At 41.2% G+C, this 21961-nt stretch overlaps 1 protein-coding gene across 9 annotated transcripts in view; it reads left to right on the top strand.

Moving 5' to 3' along the window:
* The window catches only part of SYT9 (synaptotagmin 9), a 409891-nt gene that overhangs the window by 262159 nt on the left and 125771 nt on the right, over positions 1-21961 (top strand). For all 9 annotated transcript variants that reach the window (XR_007910949.2, XM_008265569.4, XM_070074132.1 and 6 more), the window contains one exon: positions 3872-4418. Coding sequence is in view for 8 of the 9 variants with exons in the window: in XM_008265569.4 (XP_008263791.3) it covers positions 3872-4418 (547 nt within the window). In the remaining variant the exon portion in view is untranslated. The remainder of the gene's footprint in view (positions 1-3871; positions 4419-21961) is intronic.

The raw sequence follows: 21961 nt of genomic DNA, 5'->3' as shown, positions 1-21961 counted from the left end.
CTCAGGTGCATTTGCAGGTAGCTGGATTGGAAGCAGACTCACACCAATACCAGGTTATGGGATGTGGGTGTTCCAAGCAGTAGCTTAAACCACTGCATCACAATGCCCACTCTTATTTTTCTTCTTTCTATTCATTATGTACCGTAAGCCCAGAGGACACCAAAATACAGGACTCCCAGACTTACTCAGAGGGCAGTCTGCTTCATAATACAGATCCCTCCCTGCCATGCTCGCTCAATGTAATGGTCACTATCACTCTAGACCCTTGTGCCCTGTAGAGCCGCTTATTCACTGTACTAAGACACCGCTTCCATTGACCATGCACAGCCACCTCATCCAGGATGGGGAGAATTCAGGCCATAACACTGTTCTGTGTCTCCCTTCCTACTGCATGCCTGCTTTTCCTTCTTGTCTCCATTTGAGTAACCTATGAGAACTGTGGAATATTGGAATATTGATTTTCCAATTCTTCCACCCCACCTTCTCCTTCATGTCTCCGAGGCAGCCTCCCACCCCTGCTTGCTTATTTCCAACTCCCAGAGCTGCAGAGGTTACACAGAAAGGTTATGAGTTACCGTGGTTCTCTGGCTGCTCTTGCTCTCCGTTCTACCCATGCCCCAGTTCCAGTGAACTCTAACTCTCTCCTGAAGGAAGCCCCAGGAAGTGAGAAATTGTCATGCCCTGTTGCAGTCTTTGTTATCTGTAGTGCACCACTACCTCACAGTTAGATTGAACTATTTCCCCGATAGTAAGCGTGATTCTGAATGGGAGTGAGGATGATAGGGAATGGAAATAATCATGTAAAACATTGATAGATAATCATTTTCAATGATTGAGTTTTTAAGAAGACTCTTCATTTGTCTTACGATTTGGGGTGGAGGGCTTCCTGTGTAATTGGTTCCTAGGGAATGGGATCTTGCTTTGGTCTTTGAAGTACAAATCTCTCCATAATGCCCTCCTCAAGCACCCCCCAGCAATCTATCGAGGTTAGCAGCAGCTGAGCATGTAGAACTAATTTCTCTTCAGATCTCATGTCTAAGAAAATGTGCATGTAAAACAGAATGTGTTCCATTGCTAAGTAGCCAAATCCACGCATCTGCGATTAATATTTAAATTTACATGGTAGGGTTAGTTTTGCAGACAGGGGTGAAGACACAATGTTGCTGTGATGAATTTAAAGCCAGTATTCAAAAAAGCCAATGGTAAATTGTTATGCAGACAGTTTGCTCAGCAATCCCTGGGGAGAAAAGTGACAAGTAGAGGGGCAGGGCCTGGACTTGGGTGTAGATACAGAATCATTGCCCTACCATAGACTCAAGACCCAAGAAGGAGCATCCAGGAGGACTTACGGGGAGCACTTTTATTGTGTAAACTGAAGCACTAATTTTTTTTTTAAGTTTTATTTAGCAAATATAAATTTCCAAAGTACAGCTTATAGATTACAATGCCCTCCCCCATAACTTCCGTTCTGCCCGCAACCCTCCCAACTCCCGCTCCCTCTCCCATTCCATTCACATCAAGACTCATTTTCAATTATCTTTACATACAGAAGATCAGTTTAGTATATATTAAGTAAAGATCTCAACAGTTTGCACCCACACAGAACACAAAGTGTAAAATACTGTTTGAGTACTAGTTATAACATTAATTCACATTGAACAACACATTAAGGACAGAGATCCTACATGAGGAATAAGTGCACAGTGACTCCTGTTGTTGACCTAACAAATTGGCACTCTTGTTGATGGTATCAGCAATCTCCCTAGGCTCTTGTCATGAGTTGCCAAGGCTATGGAAGCCTTCTGAGTTTGCTGACTTTGATCTTATTTAGACAAGGCCATGGTCAAAGTGAAAGTTCTCTCCTCCCTTCAGAGAAAGTTACCTCCTTCTTTGATGGCCCATTCTTTCTACTGGGGTCTCACTCACAGAGATCTTTCATTTAGGTTTTTTTTTTTTTTTTTTTTTTTTTTTTTGCCAGAGTGTCTTGGCTTTCCATGCCTAAAATACTCTCATGGGCTTTTCAGCCAGATCCGAATGCCTCAAGGGCTGATTCTGAGGCCAGAGTGCTGCTTAGGGCATCTGCCATTCTATGAGTCTGTTGTGTATCCTGCCTGAAGCACTAATTGAACAGCACCCATAGTGACCCAGGCTAATCCTCGCTAGTTAGTCTCACTAACAAGTCCCTCTAAGAATGTTGGGAACTGACTAGGACCAAATTTTGAAGCTTTTTTGGATCTGTCTTGCAAAAAAAAAATCAATAGCAAAGGGAGACAGAGCTTGTAGCAGCCCCGTCTGGCCTCTGCATGGACAGGATACTTGTGCTCTCTACCAGTCCTTTCTATCCACAAAGTCCAGTACAGCGAGATGAAAGTTCCATTCTAGCCCCACAGCAGTCCTACATCTGGACATGGGACTTCCTAGATGTGCTAGTGCAGAGCCCAGTTTTAGGCACTTAGTGTCTCCTGCCTTTCCCCCCCACCCCATAAATTGTAAGATAAAGAACATTAAGGTTGTGGGAATCTTTGAGACTGGGATTTATTTGTTTGCTGTAGAGCGCTGTGTCTGGCAGGTACAGTGACAGCTCTGTGATAGCACTCTTGTACCGTGTGGGTGATTAGTGACCAAGAGGCTATTTTAAGCTGAAGAGGGAAGTTTAGCCTAACAACATCTGTGGTGACAAGGGAGAGTAGTTCTAAACATGTTTAGGATCTAATAATCCTATTTTTAATTTTTATTTCAGAAAGTAGTCTTAAGAAAGGAAGACAAATCCAAATATTCACTCTGCCTCTCCACCTATTTATCAGTCCCTAGGAGGCAGCCTGGCTGTTTCCCATCACCTTCTAGCAGAGATGGTATTTTAATTAATGTTATTGAACAACTACATGTAACACAATATAATGACTGAATTCTGGGCTAAAAACAAACAAAAATAACCTTAAAAACAACCTTGTGTGTAATGACTATTTCAACTTGTGAGGACCCACACAAACAAGACAAATTTTAACGAAATTTTTAAAACCTATCTTTCAGGATCCTTATAACCTAAACCAATAAGCTGATAGGGTAAGGATATACCCTATTATATTCCGTTATACTTATACTCTGTTGCCAAATATATAATTTGCAAAAGCCAAATCCAACCTTCTGTAACTGAATCCCTATATGCATTTATGGTAGCCCACCTTTAATTTTTGTGTCATTAATGTTTATTTCAGAAATAAAACTCTTGATCATTAATCACCCGCATAGTACAACAACAACAAAAAAACACAATTCCAGAGCTGTCTCTTGTACCTGTCAAAGCCAACACAATGCACCATAAGCAGACATATCCAGTCACATGTATTTTCACCTGAGGAAGAATTCTTCTTGTGATGAAATGCTTTGATTTGAATTTGAACTAGGAATTCACATCCTTATAAACTGTAAGCCAGTGACAAGAAATTCTGTGTAATTTAGAGAACGATTCATCTTTCCAAAGACAATACTTACCTAACTATTTGAATTTCAGAATATTATAAGAGTAGATAATTTTGTTTTCAAAGCAGTTTGTACAACCTTTACATTCTGCCAGCCAGATAAGCTTCTTTAATGGCACATCAGACAATTGAGAAAGTGCATTAAACCTTTAAAGCTCCAAGGTCACATGTTAGTAAGTTCATTTCCTGATACCAGGCCTCAGTGTTGAGCCTCAAGCCGTAGGGAGCAGCTTATTCACATTGATGAGCATTTTGAATTTAGGCCAAAAGAGAAAAAAGTCCACAGATCTAAGCTCCTACCATAACAGTCTACCTACATTCCAGGCACAAGTTTCTAAAAGACCCATAGCTAATGAGGTTATAACTTGGCTCTGTCTTGCTCTTCATTCAAGGCATAATTCAATCCGAAGACAACTCAACCTGTCAAACCCAGACTTCAATATCCAGCAGCTTCAAAAGCAGGAGCAGTTGACTGGAATTGGTAGAATTAAACCGGAGTTATATAAGCAGAGGTCACTGGATAATGATGATGGGAGAAGGAGTAACAGCAAAGCTTGTGGAAAACTGAACTTCATTTTAAAATATGACTGTGACTTAGAGCAGCTCATAGTGAAGATTCACAAAGCTGTCAATTTGCCGGCCAAGGACTTTTCTGGGACTTCAGATCCTTATGTCAAGATCTATTTGCTTCCTGATCGGAAAACAAAGCACCAGACTAAGGTTCACAGAAAGACCCTGAACCCTGTTTTTGATGAAGTGTTTTTATTTCCGGTTCCCTACAACGACCTCGAAGCACGAAAGCTTCACTTCTCTGTGTACGACTTTGACAGGTTCTCTCGCCACGACTTAATCGGACAAGTGGTAGTGGAACACTTCTTAGACTTGGCCGATTTCCCCAGAGAGTGCATCCTTTGGAAGGATATCGAATATGTCACCAATGTGAGTCCAGCATTTCTTCATTTGGGGTGTGGTGCAGTGGGCTTAGAAACAGATTATTTATACATTATTTTATTGGGAGGACAGAGTATAAAATTCATGTCAATATACATGTTGCTATTACTTTAGAATGTCATTGTATTGTTCTAAAACCAGGTCTTTAATGATACGCATTTTGAAATTTCTAAGAATTATTCATGGAAACAATATTAAGGAGTAACTGTTACTGTCTCTTCTACTTTCTGATTTGTAGCTGTTCTCTAACAGATAGCAGATATGACCTGACCTTCATATCACATTTTCTGTGGAGCTTTCTTAGGTTGCTTGTGCTAAGTGGATCCTGGAATTCTGTTAACTGGAGTCTGCAGCTAGGAGACCAATGCCTGACTCTAGGAGCATTAAGTGCTTGCCTATGTTCTCAAGTTGGCTCGATAGCATTCTTGGATAAGATGCTGAAGTTCAACCCTAGAAGCAAAGGTAGTTAAGAAGACTGGGCACCACATTTTTAAATGTGAAATTCACAGAATCAAAGTCACAAGGAGACCAATCCGGAAAAAAGCTACATATAGTGAGAAAGCTAATCTAGGGAAGATCTGTTCAGCTTAGAGCACAGGAGAGAAGGCAGGGCTCTGTGCAGTGGTACCATAAATCCATATGTACGTTTCAGACATAAGATCACAGGGGTGATATTTTCACTCAATTCACATCCTTTTCTCTATCCTACAGAGGTGTATTGACACTCTGGAAATAGAGAAGAAAATTGGATTTTCTTAGGTAACTTTGATAGTTTAAAACCACTTGTTTCTTTCACCAACGTGGTCCCACCAAGACAACTGTGATAGCTTGTTTTCTTAAATACAAGCCCTTCCAAAGACAGCGTAGCTCTCTTCCTCTTCCTTGGTGTCCAAAGATACGGAGCACCACCTGCCACACTCAGCTCAGTCACTGATTCAGCTTGAGTTTGGAGACTATTGAGTAAAAGACTGTCACTTTGCTTAGGAAGAGGACACACAGAATCTTTCTCCAGTGACCAAATATTGCCACTTTTTGTGAACTGGGGGCCTCAACTAAACTTTGGATTTTTTTTTAAAGATTTCTTTATTTATTTGAAAGGCAGATTTATAGAGAGGCAGAGGCAGAAGCAGAGAGAGATCTTTGTCCTCTGGTTCACTTCCCAAATGTCTACAATGATCAGAGCTGGGCTGATCCAAAGCCAGGAGCCAGGAGTTTCTTATGGGTCTCCCACATGGGTGCAGGGGACCAAGGATTTGGGCCATCTTCCACTGCTTTCCCAGGCATATTAGCAGGGAGCTGGATCAGAAGTGGAGCAGCGGGGCTCAAACTGGCGCCCATATAGGATACTGGCACTGTAGGCAGCGGCTTTACCCGCTATGCCACAGCACCGGTCCCTACTTTGGCTATTTTTTTTTAAAGATGTGTATCAGAGAGAGAGGGACAGACAGAGATCTTCCATCTTCTAGCTCTCTTCTAAAATGGCTGCAACAGCCTGGAGCTAGGAGCTTCTTCCAGGTCTCCCACATCAATGTCAGGGGCCTAAACACTTGGGCCATCCTCCACTGCTTTTCCTAGGTCATCAGCAAAGAGCTGTATTGGAAGTGGAGAAGCCAGGATGCAAACCAGTGCCCATATGGGATGCCAGTGTTGCAAACGATGACTTTACCTGCTATGCCACAACACTTGCCCCCACTTTGGCTGTTGTAATGGACACCTTCTTTCCACATGCCACAAGGTACCAGTGCCAGCTTCCTGCTATCCAGATAAGCAAAGTATAGTATGGGAAAAGGAGGAACTGGCTGTTATCATTATGATGAGAAAGGAAAAGATGAGACATTACAGAGAAGAGCAATTGATGAAACTAAAATGCTTTGGATACTGGAAAAGAAATCGACCTGTTCATTGTGAGAGGCTATAATATATGCAGACCCAGAAATGGATGCTGGGGAAAGCAAGGATTATCTTCCAAATTCCAATTGCCTAAATTAGGAGGCATCACAACAAGCATTACCAAAACAAAGTGGCAGGCTGCTTATACTGTGGTAGGAATGGCCCCAGAATTAACCTCCTCACTGAGATGTTTAGCAGGGCTCCTGGGGTACAGAAGCTGGGACACAGGCTGCTACCCATAGTGACGATCCTTGGACTGAGACCTGATCTCAGAGTGGAAGGAGGAGAGGTGGGTCCTATCATCTAGTGAGATGTCAATTTATATCTTTTGAACAAATGGATTCCATGAAGTATCTGGGGAGGTTATAAAGCTCAGTGGGGGTTCCCTTCTGGGGCTGTGTGGCTACAGCAGCACTGAGTGCACTGTGGCTGATGCAGATCTAGATATAACTGATCCCTGGTGGGACTGTCTCCCTGAGCAGGTTCCCGAGGGACAAGGATATAGGGTGCCAGGCTGTAGAGACCTCTGATCAAGATCACTCTCATTTCAGCTCTCTCCTTGGACTAGGTCTCCTGTCCACTGATGGAAAATCCAGAATTTCTGTAGTTAAGGAAATTGTGAAATTATTTCTCAATAAAGAAAATGACATGAGGCTAATGGCTTCAGATTTCCCAGTTGTTTCTTCAAACAATAAATCTGAGCATTTACGTAGGCCTTCTGGAGGGTGCAGGAGAGGAGAGGTCCTGAGAACACAATTACAGATTATTTCACAATCTTCCACATACATTTTTAAGTTACATTTTAAAAAGTTTGACTTGGGGCTGTTTTTTTTTTTTTAATTTGTTTCTTAAAAATTTATTTATTTATTTGAAAGACAGAATTACAGAAAGAGAGGGAGAGACAGAGGGACAGAGGAAGAGGTCTTCTATCCATTGGTTTACTCCACAAGTACCTGGAATAGCCAAGCCAAAGCCAGGAGCCAGAAGCTTCATCTGGGTCTCCCACATGGGTGACAAAGGCCCAAGTACTTGAGCTATCTTCTGCTGCTTTTCCCAGACCATTAGTAGAGAGCTGAATCAGAAGTGGAGCAGGCCAGGACACAAATTGGCATCCATATGGGATGTCATTGCAAGTGGTGGCTTTACCTGCTATGCTACAACTCTGGTCCAAGCTATGTTTTTTTGTGTGTGTTGTTGTTTTTGTTGTTTAATGTGACTTTGTGTTGAAACTGACCATAAAGATCTGAAGTTTTGGTGCCAGCATTGTGGCACACTGGGTTAAGCCGTGGCCTACAATGCCAGCCAGTGCCTGGCTGTTCCATTTCCAATTTAGCTAATAAGCCTGGGAAAGCAACAGAGGATAGCCCAAGTCCTTGGGTCTCTATCATCCATGTAGGAAACCCAGATGGAGTTCGATTCCTGGCTTTGGCCTGGTCCAGCCCCAGCCATAGCAGCCATTTGAGGAGTGAACCAGTAGATGGGAGATCTTTCTTGTCTCCCTTTCTTTAACTCTGCCTTTCAAATAAATCTTTAAAATATATTTTCAAAAAGACCTGAGGTTTGCCAAGAGTCATTTTTATGTAATAGTGTGCATATAATATAGTGTGTGTAATATTCACATACAGATTAATGAAGGAATAGGTAAATGAGCAGGTGTGAACCTCCAGCTGAAGAGTTGGTAGAACATTACCAAAATATTTTTGCTGACCCTTATATTGGCAACCTCACCATGTGCTTGCACTGTCCTGAGGTTTAGTTATGTTGTAAAATACACTCGTATGTAAGGCAGTATAGGTTATGGTTTTGTCTGCTTCTGCTTTTCATATTTCTTCTTTGTCTTGCTTTTCTTGGTCAGTGAACACCGATGGTAGCACTTAACCCTAGGAATGAATGGAGCAGCAGAGGTTTCTGTATTTCCATGGCTATATACTAATATATTGTACGAATATGACAAGTTAGCATTCTTATGTTGGTGAAATTTAAGATGTTATTGGTGTTTTGTGATTGTGAATAATACTGTGGAAGATTGTTGTATACATCTCTTGGTTCATATGTGCAATAATTTCTCCTGGGTATATTCCTGATAGGGGAAAGGAATACACATGTTTAACTTTTCAAGGTAGCGACAAGGTCTTTCCCACAGTGGCTCTACTAATTGATCCTCCCATGGTGAGACATGACAGCTCCTGATGCTCCACTTTCTCATCAACTCTTGTACTTGTCACACTGATAAATATGTGTGTGTGCATGCATGTAAAATGAAATATTGACAATTCCTCAGTTGCCAGGGTGGATCATCTGTTGATATGTTTATTGGTGATGCATGTTTCCATTTTCCTGGGTAAGTGAAATATTTATCAAGCACTTTAAAAATTTATTTATTTGAAAGAGTTATGAAAAGAGGGAGAAAGGGAGAGACAGAGAGAATCTTCTATCGACTGGTTCATTCTCCCAAAGGACTGCAACTGCCAGGGCTGGGCCAGGTTGAAGCCAGGAATGTGGAACTCCGTTTCCCACATGATGCCAGGGCCCAAGCTTGCGCCATCTTCCTCTGTTTTCCCAGGCTCATTATCAGGGAGTTGGATCATAAATGGAGGAGCCCAGACTCAAATCAGCACTCATGTGGGATGCCAATGTTGCTGGTGGTGGCTTAACCCACTGCACCACAATGTCAACTTCCTTATTCAGCACTTTTTCCTATACTTTTCTTTTCCTTATTTATTTATATGTATTCTTTACAGTCCTCACAAAAATCTATATTGATTTTTTTGTAATATAAACATAATCTCTCAGGTATGGCTATCTTTGTATTCAGACTATGGTTCCTTTTGATAAATAGAGGTTCTTATGTTTAATAAATAAACATATCAATATTTCCGACTGTATTAGAAAACTTCAAAAAGTTCATGGAAAATGTAGTTAAAAGATAAATTTTGGAGTCAGTGCTATGGCATAGCTAAAGCTGCTTCCTGCAGCACCAGCATCCCTTATGGGCACCAGTTCAAGTCCCTGCTGCTCCACTTCCAATCCAGCTCCCTGCTAATGCAGCTAGGAAAGCAGTGGAGAATTGCCCAAGTGCTTGGACCCCAGCGCCCACATGGGAGACCTGGAAGAAGCTCCTGGCTCTCAGTTTTGGCCTGGCCCAGCCCTGGCCATTGCAGCCATTTGGAGAATAAACCAGTAGATGGAAAATCAATCCCTCCCCCACCCCACCCCACCCCCCGCCCACATCTCCCTCTCTTTCTGTAAGTCAGCCTTTCAAATAAATAAATCTTTTCAGGTGAAAAAAATTGAAATCAGGGTGGGCATGTGGTATAGTGGGTTAAACTGCTGCTTGGGACCCACAATCCACGTTAGCATCCCTGGGATCGAGTCCCACCCGTGCTTTCTAATCCAGAGTTCCTTCTAACGTTCCTTGGAGACAGCAGATAATGGCGCAAGGACCCGAGTCCCTGCCACCTATGTGGGAGACCTGGATATACTTTTTGTCTCCTGGCTTCTGCCTGACCAGCCTAGCTGTTGTGGCCATTTGGGGAATGAAGCAGTGGACTGAAAATCAGTCAGTCATTCTCCCTGTTGTTTGATTTTTCAAATAAACGTTTTTTTAAATAATTGAAATTTATGAATGTAAAGGTGACTTGAGATGTCACCTGCTGCCTCCCAGGGTGTACGTTAGCAAGAGCCTGCAATCAGGATATGGAAAGTAGGTATTCCAAGCAGTATCTTTCTTATTTATTTATTTATATATTTATTTTAAAGATTCTATTTATTTATTTGAGAAGTAGAGTTACATACAGTGAGAGGGGAGGCAGAGAGAAAGGTATTCATCTACTGGTTCACTCCCCAAATAGCTGAAATGGCTGGAACTGCGCCGATCCAAAGCCAGGAGCCAGGAGCTTCTTCCCGGTCTCCCACATGGGTGCAGGGGCCCAAGCACTTAGGCCATCTTCTGTTGCTTTCCCAGGCCATAGCAGAGAGCCAGATTGGAAGATGAGCAGTCAGGACTACAACTGGCGCCCACATGGGATGCCGGTGTCACAGGCAGAGGGTTAACCTATTGCGCCATGGTGCTGGCCCCTCCAAGCAGTATCTTAACTGCTAGACAAAACACCCACCCCTCAAGGCTTATAATTCTCCCTGAGGATTTTCCATGTCTCTGCTCAGGTTTATTGTTAAATACCCACATGTTTTTTATTATTTTAAATGGATTTTTTAAGGTTTATTTATGGGGTCAGTGCTGTGGCTTAGCAGGTAAAGCAGCCACCTGCAGTGCCAACATCCCATATGGGTGCCTATTCGAGACTGGGCTGCCCTACTTCTGACCCAGCTCTCTGCTATGGCCTGGGAAAGCAGTAGAATATGGCCCAAGTCCTTGAGCCCCTGCACCCGTGTAGGAGACCCAGAAGAAACTCCAGGCTTCAGATCAGTACAGCTCCGGCTGTTGCTGCCATTTGGGGAGTGAACCAGTGGATGGAAGATCTCCCTCTCTCTCTCTCTCTCTGCCTCTGCCTCTCTGTAACTCTGCCTTTCCAATAAATAAATAAATCTTTAATAAAAAAGATTATTTATTTGAAAGGCAGAGTGTCAGAGATAAAGGAGAGAAAAAGAGGGAGAGATCTTCCATCTACTAGTTCATTCCCCATATGGCCACAATGACTGAGGCTGAGCCAGGCCAAAGCCAGGAGCTTCTTCAAGGTCTCACATGGGTACAGAGGCCCAACAAGTTGGGCCATGTTCCGCTGCTTTCATAGTCACATTAGCAGTGGGTTAGATTGGAAGTGGAACAGCCAGGACTTGTGACTTAACCAGTTACACCACAGTGCCAGCCCCAAAATGGGATCTTTTCTAAGACTGCATTTTATATCTATTTCTGGAATATAGCTAATATTTTGCATATTTATTTTCTTTTTAAAAAAATATTTATTTTATTTATTTGAAAGAGTTACAGAGAGAGGTAGAGACAGAGAGAGTCTTCCATCTGCTGGTTCACTCCCCAGATGGCCATAACTGTGCCAATCCAGAGCCAGGAGCTTCTTCCAGGTCTCCCACATGGGTACAGGGGCCCAAGAACTTGGGCCATCTTCTTCTGCTATCCCAGGCCATAACAGAGAGCTGGATCAGAAGTGGAGCAGTGGGACTCAAACTGAAGCCTGTATGGGATGCTAGCACTTCAGGTCAGGGCGTTAACCCACTGAACCACAGTGCCGGCCCCATGCATATTTATTTTCTGTTTGATGTGCTTATAAAGCTCTTATTTATTCTTATAATTTTATTGTAGACTTGTAAATTTTCAGTAATTTGTGAATTATGAGTTTTGTTTCTTCTGTCTTTAAAATATTTAAAAATTGGGCCTGGCACTGTGGTGCAACAGGTTAACACCCTGGCCTGAAGCACCAGCATCCCATATGGGTGCCGGTTCAAGACCCGGCTGCTCCACTTCCAATCCAGCTCTCTGCTATGGCCTGAGAAAGCAGTGGAAGATGGCCCAAGTCCTGGGCTCCTGCATCTGCGTGGGAGACCCAGAAGAAGCTCCTAGCTCCTGGCTTAGGATCGGTGCAGCTCCAGCTGTTGCAGCCTATTTGAGAGTGAACCATTGGATAGAAGACTTCCCTCCCTCCTTCCCTCCCTCCCTCTCTCTTTCTCTCTCTCTGCTTCTCGTCTCTCTGTGTAACTGACTTTCAAGTAAAATAAATAAATCTTTTTAAAAAATAAATAAAATATTTAAAATAAGTTTATAATTTCAACAAAAATTGTGAAGTAGTGTAATGAGTTCCCATATGCCCCATGCCTAGCTTTCCCTATTAGTAACATCTCATATAAGTATCATGTATATGTCACAGTTAATGAAGAACCCGCCTCCCCTATCTTTCACTTCTTCCAGTCTATGGTAATCACCACTCTGTGTTCAAATGAAGTTGTTGCTGCTGTTGTTGCTTGGGTTTTGGTTTTTAAATTCCCATGTGACATTTATTTGTATTTCCGTGTTTGGCTTATTTCACTTAATGTGATGTCTCTGTCTGCAACCATTTTTCTGCAAGCGACACGATTTTGTTCTTTAGCATGATTGAGTGCTATTCAGTGGTATATGTACCATGACATGTTCTTTATTCATATGCTTCCATATATTGATTCCCTGTCTTGGCTATTGTGAACAGTGCTACTATGAACATGATGGAGCTCATATTTCTTTGATACAGTGATTTCGTATATACTGGATACATGCCCAGTAGTGGCATTGCTAGGTCATATGGCAGTTCTGTTTCTAATTGTTTTTAGGAAATCTCCATACTGTTTTCCATAGTGGCTATATTAATTTATATTCTCACCAACAGTGTGTAAGAGTTCCCATTTCTCCACATCTGTTCTCTTTGTTTATCATAGCTGTTCTGTAGTGTGAGTGTGAGGTGATATTTCATTGTAATGTGGATTTGCACTCCCTGGTGACCAGTGATGTTGAATATTTTTTCATACATTTATTGGCCATTTGTATTTCTTCTTTCAAAGAACTATGTATTCAAGTCCTTTGCCAAAATTTTTTAACAATTTTTTATTTATATAAGGTGAGCAAATTTCATGTATGTCATAAATACAGATTTAGAAGCATAGTGATACTTCCCACCCATACTCCACCCTCCGTCCTACTTCCTTTCTTATTTTTTCTTTTAATTTTTATAGTTTATTTTATAATCATAAGATTAAACCTTTGTTTATTTGAAAGGCAGAGTGACACAAAGTCAGAGACAGAAGGAGAGCAAAAATGAGAGCTTTCTTCCTCTGGTTCATTGCCCAGATAGCTGTGATGGCTGGGACCAGTCCAGGCCAAAGCCAGAGCCCAGAACTCTATCTAGGTCACCCACATGGATGGCAGGGGCCCAAGCACTTGAGCTGTCCTCTGTTGCTTCCTCTGGTACATTAGCAGGAGCTGGATAGAAAGCAGAGCAGCCGGGACTCACATCAGCACTGCAATAGAGGTTGGCAGCATCACAAGTGATGCTGCACCATGCTGACACCCTTTGTTAGTAAAATGGTGCAGTCTTATCTATGGTGGAATCTACACCCCAGACACCATACTAGAATTTAGCCCCTGCTGCCATTGCTGGAAGCTAAGTGGCCATGTGGCCCAACCACTGGTGTCAGCTCCACTTGCATCCTAATGGGATTCGCTGTTCCTACTTCCCTGCCTGCCCCCGGCAAAGTTTTAAAGGACCTGTTCTTGAACACGTGGCTCTCTTTCTCTCCATCTCTGTCTCTCTTGCTGTCTCTCATAAGCTCTCCTTCTCCCTCTTTTCCTTCTTCGCCCCTTCTTCCAATCTATCCGGTTTTCTCCAATAAACCCTTTCCCTTACTCCAGTGTTTGGTGTGTTTTGTGGCAGCAATACAGCCCTTTGCCCATTTTTAAACTGGATTAGTTATTTTTTATTGTTAAGTTGTCTGCATGCCTGATATATATAATATATAATATTATATATTTATATATTATTGATTGATTAATTATAATTATATAATATATTATATTATATATTAATATATAATCTTTGATATGTCTTGAGTTGATGTTTGTAAATGGTAGGAGGTAGGGCGCTAGCTTTATTCTTCTGCATTTGTATGTCCAGTTGTGCTAGCAGCATTTGTTGAAAAGACTATCCATTCTCCAATGGATGTTCTTGGACTTTGTAAAAAATCAGTTGGCTGTATGAAAATGGATTAATTCTATTCCATTGACCTGTGTCAGTTTTTATGCCAATACCATGCTGCTTTGATTGATAATTTTGAAGCATACTTTGAAATCAGAGATTGTAATGCCTGGAGTTAGATGATGTTGTTTTGCTCAGGGTTGCTTTGGCTGTTCTGGGTCTTTTGTGGTTCCATATGAATTTTTGGATTCTTATTCTCATTCTGTAAAGAATATCCTTTGTATTTTGCTAGCTACTACATCAAATCTATAGATTGCTTTGGGTAATATGGATATTTTAATGGCATTAATTCTTTCAACCCATGGAAAAGAAATGACTTTCTATTTTTGTATGTTCTTGATGATTTCTTTCATAAGTATTTTGTAATTTTCATTACAGAGATCTTTAATTTCTTTGGTTAAATTTTTTAAGGTTTTTATTTAATGAGTACAAAATGTCATATGTGCAGCTTTTAGGAATATAGTGGTCCTTTCCCCCATTCCCACCCACCCACCCTTACTCCCATCCCACTTCCTACTCCCTCTCCCATTCTATTTTTCATTAAGATTCATTTTTAATTGACTTTTTTATACAGAAGACCAACTCTATACTAAGTAGAGATTTCAACTGTTTGTACCCACATAGACACTCAAAGTATAAAGTACTGTTTGAAGATAAGTTTTACTGTTAGTTCTCATAGTACACCTCATTAAGGACAGAGGTCCTACATAGGGAGTAAGTACACAGTGACTCCTGTTGTTGATTTAACAACACTCTTATTTTGGACATCAGTGACTTGACATGAGCTGCCAAGGCTATGGAAGCCTTTTGAGTCCACAGACTCTGTCAGTATTTGGACAGGGCATTATGCAAAGTGGAAGTTCTCTCCTCCCTTCAGAGAAAAGTACATCTTTGGTTAAATTTATTATTAAATGTTAAATTTTTGTAGCTTGTGAATGGAATTTATTTCTTGATTTCTCTATCAATAAGCTCATTATTGGTGTAAAAATGCTACTTTTTGCTCTGTTGCAACTTTATTGAATTGTTTTATCAGTTCTAAAAACTTTTATTACAAAAGATTATTTATTTGAGAGGCAGAGTTGCAGACAGAGGGAGGGAGAGACAGAAAGGTCTTCGATCTGCTGGTTCACTCCTCAAATGGACACAACGGCCTGAGCTGGGCTGATCTGAAGACAAGATCCAGGAGCTCCTTAGAGGTCTTGCACATGGATGCAGGGGGCCAACCACTTGGGCCATCTTCTACTGCTTGCCCAAGCCATCAGCAGGGTGTTGGATTGAAAATGGAGCAGCTGGGACTTGAACCAGCATCCATATGGGATGTCAGTGCTGCAGGCAGAGGCTTAACCTACTACACCAAAGCACCAACCCCCTAACAGCTTTTTGATGGAATATTTAGGTTTTTCCATGCACAAAATTATGTCATATGAAAACATGGGTATTTTGACGTCTTCCGATTTTGAAGGCATTTATTTTTCTTCCTTAGCTCCTCTTGTTAATACTTCACGATGTTGAATAAGAGTGGTGAAAGTAGACATAGTGGCGCCGGCACACCGGGTTCTAGTCCCAGTCGGGGCGCCGGATTCTGTCCCGATCGCTCCTCTTCCTGTCCAGCTCCCAGTGTAGCCCGGGAATGCAGTGGAGGATGGCCCAAGTCCTTGGGCCCTGCATCCACATGGGAGACCAGGAGAAACACCTGGCTCCTGGCTTTGGATTGGCACGGTGCGCCGGCTGAAGCGGCCATTGGAGGGTGAACCAACGGAAAAGGAAGACCTTTCTCTCTGTCTCTCTCTCTCACTGTCCACTCTGCCTGTCTCCCCCCCCTCCAAAAAAAAGTAGACATCCTTGTCTTGTACTCAATGGAAGGAGAAATGCTTTAACTTTTTTCATTCAACATGATTTTGGTTGTGAGTTTGTCACATAGCCTTCATAATTTTGAGGTATGTCCCTTCTGTACCTAATTTCTTGATCAGCATAGCCCTGACTGTTAATGAACAACTTAATACATTATCCCTCTTAGTAGTTTTTTTATCTGTTCTACTTAATATGACTGGTTTAGATCTGTTATTGATGCACAGTTATTCTTAAGTGTTGAAAATTAACTGAAATATGATCCCTGTTGAACATGGTGGTGGGAATGGGAGAGGGAAGAGATGTATAATTTGGGACATGCTCAGGCTGACTTGCCCCAAGTGGTGGAGTTGGAAGCATACCAGGGGATTCCAATTCAATCCCATCGAGGTGTCATGTACCAATGCCATCTCACTGTTCCAGGTGATCAGTTTCAGTTCACAGTTGGTCATGGTGAAGGGACTGGGAGTCAAAGGGAACACATAAACAAGTCTAGTACCTGCTAACGCTAACCGATGGAGTAAATAAAGGGGAGAGTGATCCAACATGGGAAGTGAGATACTCAGCAGACTCATAGAATGGCAGATGTCCTAAATAGCACTCTGGCCTCAGAATCAGCCCTAAAGGCATTCGGATCTGGCTGAAAAGCTCATGAGAGTATTTCAGGCATGGAAAGCCAAGACACTCTGGCAAAAGATCTCTGCGAGTGAGATCCCAGTGGAAAGAACAGGTCATCAAAGAAGGAGGTACCTTTCTCCGAAGGGAGGAGAGAACCTCCACTTTGACTATGACCTTGTCTAAACAAGATAAGAGTCGGAGAACTCAGAGGGCTTCCATAGCCTTGGAAACTCATGACTGGAGCATAGGGAGATTACTGATGCCATAGACAGGAGTGTCAATTGGTAAAGTCAACAACAGGAGTCACTGTGCACTTACTCCTCATGTAGGATCTCTATCCTTAATGTGCTGTACATTGAGATTTAATGCTATAACGAGTACTCAAACAATATATTTCACTTTGTGTTTCTATGGGGGTGCAAACTGTTGAAATCCTTACTTAATGCATACTAAACTGATCCTCTGTAAAAAAAAAAAAAAAAAAAAAAAAAAAAAAGAGTTTTTATCACAAAGGGATGTTGAATCTTAACAAATGCTTTGGCATCTATTGAGACGGTCATATAATTATTTATTCATTCTGTTTGATGTGATTTATGATGTTTATTGATTTGAAAATGTTGAACCACCCTTGAATCCTTAGGATAAATCCCACTTAATTATAATGTATAATCTTTTTGATGTGGTGTTGGATTCGCTTTGCTAATATCTTATTGAGAATTTTTATTTGTTCACCAAGGATAACAGTCTATAGTTTTCTTTTTGTGTTGTGTCTTTGGGGTCAGAATATTACTGGTCTCATGAAAAGAATTTGGCAGAGTTCCATCCTTTTCAATATTCTGGAATAGTTTGAAAAATATTGCAGTTAGTTCTTCTTTAAATATTTTGTAGAACTCAGCAGAAAAGCCATTAGACCTTGGGCTTTCCTTTGATGGGGGATTTTTTTAAGATTTATTTATTTACTTTGAAAGTTACAGAGAGAGAGGGGAACAGAGAGAAAGCTGCTCTGCTCACTCACTTCCTGGAGGGCTGCAGTTCCAACGCTGGGCTTCATCTGAGTCTCCCATGTGGGCTGCACTGGCCATCTGCTGCTGCTTTTCCCAGGCCATTAACAGGAAACTGGATTGGAAGTGGAGCAGCCGGGACACGAATTGGTGCCTGTATGGGATGCTAGCATCACAGTCAGTCACTTTACCAGCTACACCTCCATACCAGTCCCTGATAGGAGACTTTTAATTACTGCTTCAATCTTATTACTTGTTTATTTTTTTCTGATATGCATACTGTTTATTTACATTCTATAATTGCTGTTATTTAATTCACAGACTAAACTTTCCAGTATAATGCTAAACAATAATTATGGTAATAGTCATCCTTCCAGTTCTTCCTTGGGTTAAATGAAATGCTCCACATTTCTATAGAGTGCAGTTTTATTATCTGTATATTTTATGGATGTCTTCTTGTTAAGAATGTGGGCATTTGGCCCAGTAATTGTGATACCAGTTGAGGTATATGTATGTCATCTCAGGGTTACTATGTTCAAGTCCTACCTCTGTTTCAGAGTCCAGCTCTGAGCCAGTGCACATTTTGGGAGGCAGCAGGTAATGACTCTGATACTTAGGTCCTTGCAACCATATAGGAAAACCGAATTCTGGGCTTCTGGTTTTGGCCTGGTCCAGCCTTGGTCATTGTGGGCATTTGGAGAGTAAAGCAGCAAATGGGAACTATCTTTCTGTCAGTCTGTTTCTCAAACAAAATTTAGTAAAATTAGCATCCTTTCTTATGAAACAAAAGAACATATCCCTCTATTCCTGGTTGACTGAAATTTTTTATTACAAATAATTGTTGCTTTACCAAATGCTATGATCCTGTGAGATCCCCTTCCTTTTAATCTACTGTTTTAGTTAGTTACATTAATTGCTTTCTAATTTTGAGCCGATCTTATATCCCTAGAATGCTCCAGATTGGTCTTGACACCTTATCTTTTCTATACGTTGCTGAACTCAGTTTGCTAACATTTCACTTGGCATTTTTTACGTTTGTGCTCATGGGTGATACATGTGATTTACTGTGCTGTCCTTGTCTGCTTTGGAATTGAGGTAATCCTTCCTTTATAAAATTAGTTGGGGAATTACTTTTGGCTTCCTTCCATTTCCTCCTGCTCAGTGCTCCTGGAGGCTTTGGGTTTTTGTTTATCTTTCTTCAAACTGGAAGAACTCTCTTGGTATCTGGCTTCTGCTTAGGTTCAGACAATAAGGAAGGGAGGAGATTAAAGTCAGGATATTTATTCCCCTGTTTCTTGGGGCATCCATAGGCTGACAATAACTTTCAACTGAAAGCAACAGTTCCTGTAAATATCTTTACTTTGCTATTATTCTTAAGATGTTGTTTATCTGGTAATAAAAATATAGGAGCATAAGACTCAGTTACTTTGATTTTAACATTGTAAAACTATTACTCCGTTGTCTTTGGCTTCAAATTGTTTTTGAGAAGTCAGTTGAGAAGTAGTCTTCTGTTACTTTGTATGTACTATTTTTCTTATTTCTTTCAAGATATTACTTTCCTCTTTAGTACTCTTTTATTTAAAACAAAGGGGGAGGGTAGACAGGGGGGGAGAGAGAGAGAGAGAAAGAGAGAGAGATTTATCTCTCTATCTCCCATCTGTTGGTTCACTCCCCAAATGGCCACAATAGCCAGGACTAGGCCAGGCCAAAGCCGGGAGCCTGGTACACCATCTGGATCTCCCAGGTGTGTTAGCAGGGAGCCTGATCAGAAGTGGAGCAGCCAAGACTCAAATTAGTGCTCATGTGGAATGCCCGTGTTATAGGCAGCAGCTTAACCTGCTGATTCATAATGTCAGCCCCTCCTTTTTAGTGTTCTATAGGTTAACTATAATATCACTAACTGGGTATTTCTTTTGATTTATCATGACTGTGATGCATTGGGATTCCTGAATCCAAGTTTGTTTCTTTTGATCCTTTCTAAAAAATTCTCAGCCATTTATTTCTTTCCATTTGTTGAATTATTAAATTGGTATGTTTTCATATTTTCTTCACATGTTTGACAGTCCCTTTTTTCTTCACATTTTCCTTTCCTATATTTTAACCATTCCATACATAATTATTTTTGTGTTCTGTCCCTCATAACTCCTATAGCTGTAATCTCTGCAACTGTGACTCTTGTGTGACATCTCCATTGGCTCTAACTCATCATGCCTTCTTGCCTCCTGTATTTGGAGGTTTGTGATTGTGAACTTATCTAGCTTGGAACTTTGTCAGTAGAAATTGTCAAGACCTATATTTGAAGTGCATTCCTTCAAGAATATTTGTGATTGTTTTTAATGGTTAGAAACTGGCTAGAGAGTCACTTTAGTTTTCCTTTACATACAGCAAATCCAAGATAGGCAGGTAAGTGTATTTCCAATATCTGCTTATACAAAGCAGTGCTGCTTTGTTTCCTCTGTAAGAATGTGACCTTCAGGTTTATGCAGGATTCTCCTCCAGTTGTCTAAGCCTGGTGCTGAGCCACCATTGATGTGCCCTTAGGTCCACTCAAGCTTCAGCTCCAGAACCTACCTGTCTCTGGATTCATGCTTTCTTATTATTTCTGGACACTAAAAAACTCCACTTTTGTCTCACAGCTCTGCCACAGATTACACAGGATTTACCATATAGGATTTTTTCCTGGGTGAGTTGCTGTGAGCATCCACCTTATTGCTGGAAACAGTCCACTCTGTTGTTGAAGCTTGCTCAACTGCATTGTTTCTACTTATCCTAACTCAACAGTCATATACCTGTTATATGCTTCTCTTGCAACTGAATAGAACTTTAGGGAATCTACAGTTTAAAATCTTCACTTATCAGATAAAAATTGAAATGCAGGATCATTAGGAGATTCAAGATTACATAGCTGAACAATGGCCAAGTGGAAATTAAGCCTAAGATTTTCAATAGCCAATTCAGCCTGTTTATGAAAAGGTGGCTCAAAATTTCATATATGCTGATTAATTCCTCTCTTCACCTGGCTAACTCCTACTAAACTCTTAGATCCCATTTTAAATGACACTTTATCAGAGAATTCTTTCCTGAGCTCTGGACTAGGATAGGTTTTCTGGTGTTTGCTTCTGTATCTCCATGACGACTCATCATTCCTTCATTTATGTTTTTGTTCAATTCTCTTTCTTACCAAGGAGACAATCTGATAGGTGCAAAGACCAGTTTGGCTCTCTCATGACTTGATGTCCAGTTTCCAGAGTGGTTTCTGAAGGTGAGATAGTAATAAACACTTGATGAATAAAACAAAGCTACTCATTAGGGACTAATTGGTAAAGGCTCTAGGCACTAATTCGGTTGGTGAGAGTTGCATAGAGCTGGACCCATAAAATAATCTTTTAAATTATTTTTTGTTTCTCCAAAGGTAGTATGAGTATTATAAATGTTAGCATTCAAATAAATATTAATCCTCAGGCTTTCCTGTGAAGGAACAAAGTAACAAATACAGAATGTAAAAAATGGCAGTTTAATTAAGCCTTTCAACTGCTGAAGCCATATCAATCAATAATGCATCCTAATGGGAATTTCATTAGTCAACAAGAGAACAGATAACATCTGGAGAAATATCAGAATTTTGGAGAGTGTGAATTTAGTGGTTTGGGTGAATATTGGCCATCAGGCCTCTCTTCCTGGTATTTTTGGTATACCCCACTCATCACTGGCTCCTTGGCAAACAGGCATTAAATACTCCAGGAATCTTTTGCTTGGTTCAGAGTCTCTCTATGACCTCTGGCCATCTCATACTCTGATTCGGAGGCACTGGCTGAGTTCTCATGTGGTAACAATAGAAATAATGAGATTTCTTCTATGTCAAAATGGATTCCAGTTCAGAAAAGAGTGCGGTTTACAACAACAGACTTTCTTTTAATGTTAGGAATTTATAAAACCTTGTGTTTCTTTGAAAACTGGATTTTGAGGGCAAGCACTGTGGCGCAGCGGGTTAATGCCCTGGCCTGAGGCGCCGGCATCTCATATGGGCGCCGGTTCTAGTCCCAGCTGCTCCACTTCTGATCCAGCTCTCTGATGTGGCCTGGGAAAGCAGTAGAGGATGACCCAGGTCCTTGGACCCCTGCACCCACGTGAGAGACCTGGAGGAGGCTCCTGGCTTCTGATCGGCACAGCTCCGGCCATTGTGGCCAATTGGAGAGTGCACCATTGGATGGAAGATCTCTCTCTCTCTGTCTCTTGTCTCTCTGTGTAACTCTTTCAAATAAATAAATAAATCTCTTTTTTTTTTTTTAAAGAAAAAGAAGAAAACTGGATTTTGTGAATCAGTATACCAAATGCAGTACCTTGCAGTCATTGATTTGGAAATTTCCATATCCTGTCTCCCATGGTCTTGGGGCCATTCCCAAACCTGATAGAAGTGGACATTTGGAACCTCCCTGGGGACAGGGCGGGGTTGGGGGGAGCTCTAAGTATTTAGGGAATT

This window comes from Oryctolagus cuniculus, chromosome 1 (genome assembly GCF_964237555.1).
Source record: "Oryctolagus cuniculus chromosome 1, mOryCun1.1, whole genome shotgun sequence".
In the NCBI taxonomy this organism is placed as follows: Eukaryota; Metazoa; Chordata; class Mammalia; order Lagomorpha; family Leporidae; genus Oryctolagus; species Oryctolagus cuniculus.
The sequence above is the reverse complement of the archived record's forward strand: the minus strand, read 5'-3'. Positions and strand labels throughout refer to the sequence as shown.